Below are 11054 nucleotides of genomic sequence, written 5' to 3' on the forward strand. Positions count from 1 at the left end.
TCCCATCTTCTCACAAATATATTATCTAATAAACAAACAACTTTTATTTTTACATAGTGTATTTCAATAGAAAACACCCTCCCAAAGCCATTCACAAGTACATAAAAGTATGGAAAGCATATATATGTCTAACATTGGTCACCATAAACATATGTTCAGATACCTTTTTATTTTTACCTTTTTATTTTTCGATTCATAAAACACAAGATTAAGTAACACATAAAAAAATATTTTTGTGTGGAGTATTCCTTTAAAGCAGTATCTGGACAGTTAATGGTATGCAACACGGTGTTACTACCATTTCATAAAAGTGAATGATGTACTAGTTTAATATTGCTGTTGTTCCTGAACAATAAACAATGGCTAGAGATAATAATGCTGATATACTTGAAGAAGGAGAGACTGCAAAATAATCATTGACAACATTGAACAATACTAGCATATCTAGTTGCCTTCTCCCTTTAAAGTTTCTTCCTTTCTCCTAATTTTTCTTGCATTTTCTTGCCTCTGCCTATATTATGTTTTGTTTTTGTTTCATTTGGTGAGAAAAGAGGATTTAATTGATTCATCTAGACAGCCAGTGTAATAATGGAGCTAAATCATTAAACTGAATAATGATTCAATTATTCCCTTCAGTGCCATTTATAATCCCGAGCAAGCCTGTTTACAGTCTAAACAGTTAAATAGACAGTTACAACAACAACAACAACATTTATTTATATAGCACATTTTCATAGAAAAAGTAGCTCAAAGTGCTTTACATAATGAAGAAAAGAAAAATAAAAGACAAAATAAGAAATTAAAATAAGACAACATTAATTAACATAGAAAAGAGTAAGGTCCGATGGCCAGGGGGGACAGAAAAAACAAAAAAAAACTCCAGACGGCTGGAGAAAAAAATAAAATCTGCAGGGGTTCCAAGCCACGAGACCGCCCAGTCCCCTCTGGGCATTCTACCTAACATAAATGAAATAGTCCTCTTTGTTTTTAGTGTTCTCACGGACGGACTTGATGATGATGGTCATACAGACTTCTGGCTTTTAATCCATCACTGTTGGAACATCATGGTGCTTTGAGTAGATGGTGGTAGCCACCACCAAAAGGACACCGGAAAAGGAAACAGAAGAGAGAGTAGGGGTTAGTACAGATTTTAGAGCCACCATGAATAGTTATTATAATGAATTTGATATACAGAGTATCAGGATTAAATTACAGTGAAGTTATGAGAAGGCCATGTTAAAATAATGTGTTTTCAGCAGTTTTTTAAAGTGCTCCACTGTATTAGCCTGGTGAATTCCTATTGTTAGGCTATTCCAGATTTTAGGTGCATAACAGCAGAAGGCCGCCTCACCACTTCTTTTAAGTTTTGCTCTTGGAATTCTAAGGAGACACTCATTTGAGGATCTGAGGTTACGATTTGGAATATAAGGTGTCAGACATTCCGATATATAAGATGGGGCAAGATTATTTAAGGCTTTATAAACCATAAGCAGAATTTTAAGTCAATCCCGAATGGCACAGGTAACCAGTGTAGTAACATCAAAACTGGAGAAATGTGCTCGGATTTTCTTTTCCTGGTTAGGATTCTAGCAGCTGTATTCTGCACTAGTTGCAAACGATTTATGTCTTTTTTGGGTATTCCTGAGAGGATTGCGTTACAGTAATCTAGCCGACTGAAAACAAATGCGTGAACTAATTTCTCAGCATCTTTCAATGATATAAGAGGTCTAACTTTTGCTTTGTTACTGATAGAACATATGTTTATGGTGACCAATAGCAAGCAATATGAAAATGTCGATGAAACAATCTCATGTTACTTGTGTCACATGATTTACATGTGAAGTCAATATTTTGCTAAAATATTGTTAAATAATTCACTCTGAACTAAAACGGAACACACTGAAATGCACACTGAGTATCTGAATTGAAGATCTGCCTCCATACCTCATTCACTGGTCATGAGTTCAGCCCAGTAACACCTTAACCATTGCCTAACATTGCATTTCACATGATATTGACAGTACAAAGTTCACTGAGAGATGTGTACAATCAAAGGTTAAAAATTGAAAAGCAAGTGAAAGCATTATATGGACTAGATATGCTTTGGACTTCTGCATATCTAAGATGGTTCCCAACAAACAGAAGGTCAAATCATCTGTGTAATTTAACAGACTGCCGCTAAATTTTTCTGAGGTTCTCCAATTGTGTTTATGAATATAAATTTAATGATGGAAGGCAGGTCTAAAATTCAAATTCTCAGGCACAACTGAGTGCATTCTGTTTAAGTTCATAGGAACATTTTCCGTAAGTAAATGTGATTATGACTTCATGTGTGTATTATGTAGTGTGAGTAACAGATTTATTCATGCCTTGTCTTGATATTGTTTGCTGTTGTCCAACACTGGTGACCATAGGCTTATGTTTTATGAGAAACTTTTCTATGTTTGTTTTGCATAAAAACATGACATTAAAAGGTATTCTCTTTCATCACTACAGACTACTTCATTTTGGGGGAAGTATTCCTTTTATACTGATTCAACACTCCTGTCATTGTTCTTAAATACCTGTGGAGCTCTCCAGTATTCTGTTTACTTTGCTGGCACTCTCATTCCAAAATATCTGTAATACTGTCTCTAAAATCAGCGATGCTATGAGAGATGCTCAGATATAGAGAAGGACTGATAAGTAACAAGAGAGCCACTATAGGGGGGAAGGAAGACGTAAACTTTTTATTTAACAGTCATCTATTTTCTTCTAAATAGCAGGTAATATGAGAAGGCCTTGGAACTACTGTAGGAAAGCAAAATAAAAGTCTCATTTGGCTTGCTTCCTAAACCTAGTGGGTCATTCCAGACTTTTTGACACAATATGTTCTAGCTGAATCTACTATAGTAAATGTACTACATGCTTTGCTGGATGAGCAAGAGTCCTGTGCCGGTTTATTTGCCTCAAACTGTTCTGAACTGTAGGCAAACATTATCAAACTTCACAAGAATGCAGAATGTTGGTTTAGGCATGTAATTCACATTTTAAATTAAATTGGTGTGCTTTGGATAAGATGGTGTGGAAAATTAAAAGAAATATTATCTGTTAATGTATGCGTATTTTGTATTGCAGGATTTAGATAGAAAACATTTATGAATTAAAAAAAACAAAAACATTCTTTTATTCTTTCAATTTTTCCAGAGTACATTTAATACAAAAGCGGTAATGACTCCTTTCAAACAATTTGGAATTGACGTTCAGTCCACCGGGAATTTAGTAAGAGTTTTCATAAGTGAGATTTCCACCCAGATTTCACTGAATATATACCAAGAGATCAACATTAATGTGCCACTGCTATATTTTGGGAACAAAACAGAAGGTCAATGTGGTAAGTACATTATTTTCACATCCACTTTATCTGTCTATTGTCTACACTCTTTTAATCCAGTCTCTTAATTATTGGAGCCATAAGCTATCCTCAGAGCTTCAAAATGAACAGAAATATGCAGTCCTTTTCCTCAAGTTTAATGACCCTGTGCTCAAGCTGCTGGATTAGCTGACTTCTCACACAAACATAGTCTTCCTTGAAGTAGGACTTCTGAAAGCAGGCCTGCATTGTACTATTGTTCTGTTGGATCTTGACAAGATGTCCTATAGAGACACAGTGTGGATGTTAGACAAGTGGAAGGAAACTCAAGTTCAGAGAAGCAGAGACAGGTGTGCCATGGTTGGACATAAGTACAAGGTAAGAGGTGCACAAAGTCTAGGGACATCAGCCCAAGAGTTGTAGGTGTCAAACTATTTCCCAGACCTTGCACGGCTGAATGGTGATTTTTAATACCTCTGAAGTGAGCAAGTAATGATAAAGAGCCCCAATGGATTGTCTTAAAAATAGAAAGAGAGAAGAAGTAATAGTGAAAAACAGTTATTCAGGGAATTTAGATTTAAGTTTTCAACAGGAGCAAAGAGTCTTATAAAGTGAGTTGCCTACCTGATGCTGCCCAATTGTCAGTGTCAATTGTGGAACATGTAGCACAGGTAAGAGCAGGCTCTTGGTTCTGGAATTCCAAATTTGGAGGTCAGGCAGTAAACTTAATTGCTTAATTGGTAAAGTCTTCTGAGAAGTACTGCCAGTGCAATGCATCAATCTAGGTATGACTGAGAAGATTAGAAAATTTAATGCATGGCTCTGATCTTGGTGTAGGATTAAGGGGTATATGTTTATGTGACATGTTGCATTGGAATCAGAGGACCATAAATGTTTTGGGGAGGAACATGAGTACATTAGATGAGGAATTTTTACACTAAGCTCAGGCCCGGTTTATAATGTCATACTGTATATAGGGGCAGACAGTAGTATACAAATATACAAAATAAATTAGAAATTCTTAGCCCATAGTTTAAAAGTGTTAGTAAAATGAATAATATATGAAATTGCTTGCATTAATTGAAGATGTATCTAAAATAAAAATAAAAAAACAAATTGTAGCTGTCTGTAGTTATATATTTTTGCAGTAATGCAAACTTGGCTGAATCTGAGAGAATGGGGTATGCATAAATTAGACAGCCACATGTTATTTAGGAAAACCAGACATAATTGATAAGAACTTTATTTGTTTCCAGGGGGATATTTGGCTTTTTACAGAGGCTCTTTAAATAAGTAAATAAACACACAAACAATGGTCTGAACAAAGAAGAAAATTAAAAAGCAAGAAAAGTTCTGATGTGGCTGTCATAGTCTGTGTGTTGCTGTTGGTATAAATCATCCCCAGTAGCATTTCTTGGCACATTTCTGCTGAATAATTTGTTGGCTGAAAATCCTCAATGGCAGTGTGCAAGAGAGACGATGTGCTGCATTGTTCTTAATGGCACTCAGTTTTGTTTACATTTTCTCCTTTGCTATGACCTCGAGGGGGTCCAAAGTGAGTCCTGTAACTGAGCCTGTCCTTTTAAATAGCTTGTTAATTCGGTGGGCCTCTCTTGAAGTGATGTTACCAGCCCAGCACACCACAGCATAGAAAATTGCACTTGTCATCACAGAGTTGTAGAAAATGTGGAGGATGTCACTTCTAACATTAAAGGAACACAGTCTTGTAAGGAAAAAGAACCTACTCTGCCCTTTCTTATATAGTTTCTCTGCATTCTGAGACCAGGTCAACCTGTCATTAATGTGAACTCCCAGGCACTTGTAGGAGTGGACCACCTCTACATTTACTCCTTGAATAGTGACCGGACATAGAGGCTCTTTGGTGTGGCAAAAGTCAATAACCAGTTCCTTGTTTTTGCTGACAATGGTCTTTGCACCAAGAAACAAAGTTCTTCACCTGATTCCTATACTCGGTCTCATAACCTTTATCAATACACCTCATAAGTGCAGAATCATCTGAGAATTTGTGAAAGTTTCATGACCTGGTCTTATATTTGTAGTGAATAGAAAAGGACACAGGACTGTTCTTTGTGATGCTCCGGTGGTGCTCACATCCTTAACAGAAACACAGTCTTTGAATCTCACAAACTATGGTCTTCCCAACAGATAGTCCATGGTTCAGAAAACCATAGGCTCATCCACCTGCATATCTCTGAGTATACCCCTTAACATGGATGGCTGGATGGAAAGGTCTTCATGATGTCAGACACCTGTGCCACTGGTCTGTAGTCATTAGGTGAAGAGGCAGTTGCCTTCTTTGGAACAGGAACAATGTAGGGTGTTTTCCATACCAGCAGCTCTTTAGGTGCCTTAGAGAAAGACTGATCAGGTGACAGAGGACGCCAAAAAGTTGGTCAGCACAGGCCTTAAGAACTTCAGGTCATTAGATTTGTCCACATCCCCTTCTAACACCTGAGCTCTTGAACCAGATTTTTGGAGTTCCATAATTATATACAGCCATTCCACACATCTTTTATGTTATACCGAGTAAGTTTGTTTTCTGTTTTAGCTTTGTAAGCATCATTTCCTTCAATCAGCTTTTCTTTAGCACATGTTGTATGTCCTTCAGTGCCCCTTCTGAGCCTTCATAGCCTGTCTCCCTCCTGTCTTTTTTCCACACCACACTAGGTCTCAGTCTTCCTTAATAAGAGGAAATACGTCCAGGATTAAAACAGTGTCATCTCTCTGTAAACTACATAATGACACTGTACTTGTATGCTCTATGACATGCTATAAGCACAGACAATTCATCTATCTTATTTGATAGCAATCAAACATTTCCCATTACAATAGACGGTAGATCAGTTCTACAATCTTTTTGCCTAGTCTTGCACTGGCATGTCGGCCTCTCTATGTATGGACAAACAGCTTCTGCGGTAAAGTGAAACTGAGCTGCTTAGGTGCTTGCAATCACAGGGAAAGTAGCTGATTATGGGAGTATTTTATACACTCCATTTTTATTTTCTCAGTGTCTCTTACAGTTCCAGGTGTTGCAGACATAAGGCAGCATTTAGGTCCACTTTGTGACCCTGTCGAAGTTTGCAGTCTGTTTGTCATGACAAGCCGGTGCCTGGGTTGCTGTGTATTGCCATTCTGCTGCTAGCACAGCACCCAGAGCTAAAAGATGGAGAAGTTGCTATTTTTTGTAAAAGAGAGAATTTGAACGTGTGTCTGCTTCAATTGGATAACATCTTAGTGAGGATATCTGGACTCGACTTTAAAGTATCAGGAGGCCTACTAATTGGGAGTGTTCATTTCAATAATGTTAAGAAAAGGGAAGTTTAGAGGGGTGCTTTATAGTAAGGGACATTTAAATCAAAGTATTAATGGGGAAACCCCTACAAATAGCAAAGCACAAGGACAGGATATTATAACAATAATCAGTGATTTTTATTTTCAGGATGTAGGGTTAAAAATTTTTTACAGAAGCAACTTTAAACTTGCTTTTGATACTAAATATAATAAATTGCTAGAAGTAATAATTCTGAAAGGTAATATTATTTGTATGTACTCAGCACATATTTTTGGAGTTTTTTAGTCTTAAAGGTAATAAAGACAGGTTTATGAATCGTGCTGCAGTTTATCATTTTGCTTCTATCTACTCTTATTTTTTTTTAATATTGGTATAACAAAATAATTTTTAGTTCTATAAACTGTACTTTTTTTTACTCTAAGGTGAGTGTGGTGGAAAGTCATGTCTACGTCGAAATGGGACGGCTGAACCCGATGAGTGCTGTACAAGTACTGCGTCTGACTGGATCACCAGTGATCCTGCAAAAAAGAACTGTGTAGCAAAACATCAAAGCTGTCCTACACCAACCCCTCCACCAATCCCTCCACCAGTACCACCCCCCTGCACAGTTCTTACGAAGTGAGTTGTTTGCCTGATTTTTTAATTGCTTGAATATGTACATTGCCTGGAATGTTTTTACAGTGTGGTTTTCTATTGGTTTTGTCTTCCATTGGATATAATTAAAAAGCAATTCTACTCAAGTGAAAATATAATTCTTTAGTTGCATTCAATTTACCTGTGCTTTTATTTCAAACAATTTAGAAGCCATACAGTCTAAGTGTACTTGGTAGCATATTTGTACAATTACAGTACTGACAGAATAATTGTTGAAGAATAATTGGTGAACTATGACCCTTGTGATGATGAGTCAATTTATTTACCCAGTAAGTCACACCATCTTTTATGTCACCCAATTAAGTCAATTCTTTATTTAAAATGGTAAAACTGTAATATTGTAAGATACAGTATGCCAGAAAGTGGGTGTCATCTCTTTTATAGTTAGTTATACCTTGCCATGTATAGGGTTATGCAATAGATATGGAAGTCTGTTTACATCCTTATATCCTTATAAATGCATTGTTTTTAGTAAAACATTATTTTTAAAAACAATGCATTTCAGATTGAAGCAAAATAAAGTTTATGCATAATAAATTGGTGAGGAATCATAATGGGTAGCTCAGAAAATTTTAACTTCACATTTTCTAAGAAAACTGCAGCATAAAGTTAAGTTATAAGATTCATGAAAAGGATCACGTTGATTAAAACTATCGGACATGATGATCACATTCTCACAATTATATAAAGTTACATCAATGAAAGACATTTGTATATATAGTAAAACCCTTTGCAAAATAAATCACCATGTGCAGTACTGAAAGAATATTTATATAAATATTTTTTTTTTCAGATCCATTTTTGAAGAGTGTGCTAAAACAATTGATCTTAAGCCATATATAACCGCCTGCATATTTGACCAGACATATACAAACAGCAGTGACGTGCTCTGTTCCAGTATCTCAGGAGCTGCGGATCAGTGTAAAATGGCTGGCATTTGTGTTGAATGGAGACCTCATTTAAATGGACTGTGTGGTAGGCATTCTTCTGATTATCAAACATTGTTCAGACCTTTATGAAATAAAGTCATCATCAACAAAAAAGAAAAATGCATCAGCAGTCAGGGTTATGTTTCCCTCCTGAAGGAAGCTGTAAGAGTGTAAATTAGTACTGTATTTCCCGAATCTACTTTTAATAGCACAGTGGTAGCACTGCTGCCTCGCAGTAAGGAGAACAGGGTTCATGTCCCCGGTCGTTCCTGCATGGAGTTTGCATGTTCTCCCTGTGCTTGCTTGGGATTCCTCCAGGTGCTCCAGTTTCCTCCCACAGTCCAAAGACTGTGAATTGGGTTTCCTAAATTGACCCTAGTGTGTGCGTGTGTGTGTGAATGTCTGTTCACTCAGTGATGGACTGGTGCCCCGTCTAGGGTTTGTTCCTGCCTTGCACCCTATGCTATCTTGGATAGGCTCCAGCAGACCCCAATGACCCTGTTCAGGACTAAGCGGGTTAGACATGACTGACTGATTTTTGATAGCTTATCATTTACTAGCATTCAGTCTCATCAAAATTTGACTTAAACACAGTTCAGCAGATGCTATATATGCATTAAAACATTTTAGTTGTGTTAAGATATCAGATACTATACAATATATTTGCGCATATGCATTTTTATTTAAATAGGATGTGATTTTACAATTGTAGTAATGCATATCTTTTAATGAGAATGTTCAAACAATGTTAAGTTTGTAAATACAACTGCAATGTTTAGTTTGACTTTTTAAGAAGCCTACATTTAGAAAGTTGAAACCAGTAATGTAAATATTTACTTCCTTCACTACTGCATTGTATATATGAGTTTCAGTAACTTACCTGTATGTTGAAGAAAGATGCATGACTCACACTGAATTAAAACAAAATCTTACAGTACAGTATTTTAGTGTGAGAAACTATGCCAACGTATGGATAAGACTGTTGCCACTAGTTCAATATCAATTTCTTCTTTTCAGATATGAACTGTGACAATGGAACAGTATTTAATGAATGTGGTTTATATGCTGATAACTACTGCCAGGCTGGGTGAGTAAAATATGGGTACAAGCATGTGAAAAGCAACATATGTAATGCACTTTATTTAAAATGCCAACTTATGTGAACAGATGACATACAATATTTAATATTTGGCTTTGTGGTAATAGAAAGCAATAGCTTTTCAGTTAGCACAGCAGTTTAAATATACTTTAAATGCATGTGATCAAATGAAACTGAAAATCTGCTGTTAGCACAAATGTCACTTTATTTTTTGAGTCCCTTTATTGCCAGTTCTTTGAAACTGACAGTTCAGTCATTAGCAGCCTTGAGAATGCAGACAATAGTGAGTAATATTGAGAAGGCAAATTCAGCAAAGTTTTTTTCGCAGAATATGCTTTGTTTGCCGGTGACCTTTTCCACTGAATATTTTCCTGAAAATTTGCCTTGTAGCTAGTCATGAGCGATTCGCTAACGATTTGCTCTTTTTGAATATTGAGTCACTTCCCAAGAATCATTCTGATAATTCTCATTCGTTTTTCTTATTTTTGTTTGTGGTATTCATTCCATCTGTGTCTTTTGTTGTTTAAGACATGGTAGTACAGTGACTAGCATTGCTGCCTCACAGCTCAGATCACATTTTTGGCCACAATAAACAGTCCAGCATAGTTGGCAGATACATCCCTAACCCTTTGGGACAATTAAAATACCATTGCATCACTGTAAGCCGCTCAAAACTAGTTCAGTTCCTCTATTCCCCATTGACTTCATTGCATTTTGGGAAGTTCAGAAAAAATTTCATACATTTTCGTGGTCTTGTTGAACTCATGACGAATCAAACACTGCATGGCTTACTCATCAGTAATAGTGAGGCTGGAAGTGATGAATAAAAATCAGCCAAGAGCACTTTTTTGTTTGTGGAATATTGGTTCAACGGTCCATCAGGGACTTGACCAGAGTAACAGACTGTCTGTAGTTAACCAGATGACGGCCAAGTGCAACAATTTCTCCTGAAGTGGCTTATATCAAAGAAGACCAGGCTGAGCCTTAAACAACAAGGCATTATTGCAGTAGGATAAGCATGATAAACAGTAGACACTTTTCAAGATCTAATGAATTCTGCTTTTTGCTAATTCAAGCTGAGAGGATGTTCAGCATATGGAGTTATCAATGCAGGCTGCTGGTGGTACTGTAATCGTGGGGCAAGCATTTTATTAATACAAATAAAGCTATTTCTGAAATCCTCAGGATATCAGCAATTTGTTGATCTTGAGGTGCTTCATTTGTTACAGCAATTACTTAAAAGTTACTATTAAAAAATGTATTTGTGGGCATCCTTTGCACTTATCTTTGTTTTATTAATGTTATTTTTTCAGTCAAAAAATCAATGGTAGCAGCTTAGGAGGCATGACTGCTGGATGCTTTTGCCCAGATCATATGATGCGAGCAGAAATATACAAAGACGTGTGTGTATCAAAATGTCCCAGTAAGTATTTGCTTGTTTTACCTTCTCACTAAACAAAATCAAAATGTAAAATGTGGTAGGGAGAACAGTAGCATGGCAAATAAAGGTCACAAAGCAAGAAAGATACAGAATTATCTTTTATTTCAAGGTATGTCACTTGATGGGGGAGCAAAGAGACTAAACATGACCATTCAGTACTGTATCTCCGAGTCCGAGTATCTGAATCTGCCAGTATGGGTAACTGGTCAATATATGGTTCACACCCTCACTGGTCACTGCCTGTGACAAATAGCCTTTTAGTTCCA

The 11054-nt window shown here is 36.5% G+C and overlaps 1 protein-coding gene across 1 annotated transcript in view; it reads left to right on the forward strand.

Annotated features, from left to right (window-relative positions):
- Positions 1-11054, forward strand: part of LOC114657174 (mucin-19-like) — a 125867-nt gene that overhangs the window by 110719 nt on the left and 4094 nt on the right. Inside the window, exons 47-51 of the mRNA XM_051928712.1 lie at positions 3187-3373; positions 7088-7283; positions 8113-8294; positions 9266-9335; positions 10661-10770. Of these exons, the coding sequence (XP_051784672.1) occupies positions 3187-3373; positions 7088-7283; positions 8113-8294; positions 9266-9335; positions 10661-10770 (745 nt within the window). The remainder of the gene's footprint in view (positions 1-3186; positions 3374-7087; positions 7284-8112; positions 8295-9265; positions 9336-10660; positions 10771-11054) is intronic.

This window comes from Erpetoichthys calabaricus, chromosome 1 (genome assembly GCF_900747795.2).
Source record: "Erpetoichthys calabaricus chromosome 1, fErpCal1.3, whole genome shotgun sequence".
In the NCBI taxonomy this organism is placed as follows: Eukaryota; Metazoa; Chordata; class Cladistia; order Polypteriformes; family Polypteridae; genus Erpetoichthys; species Erpetoichthys calabaricus.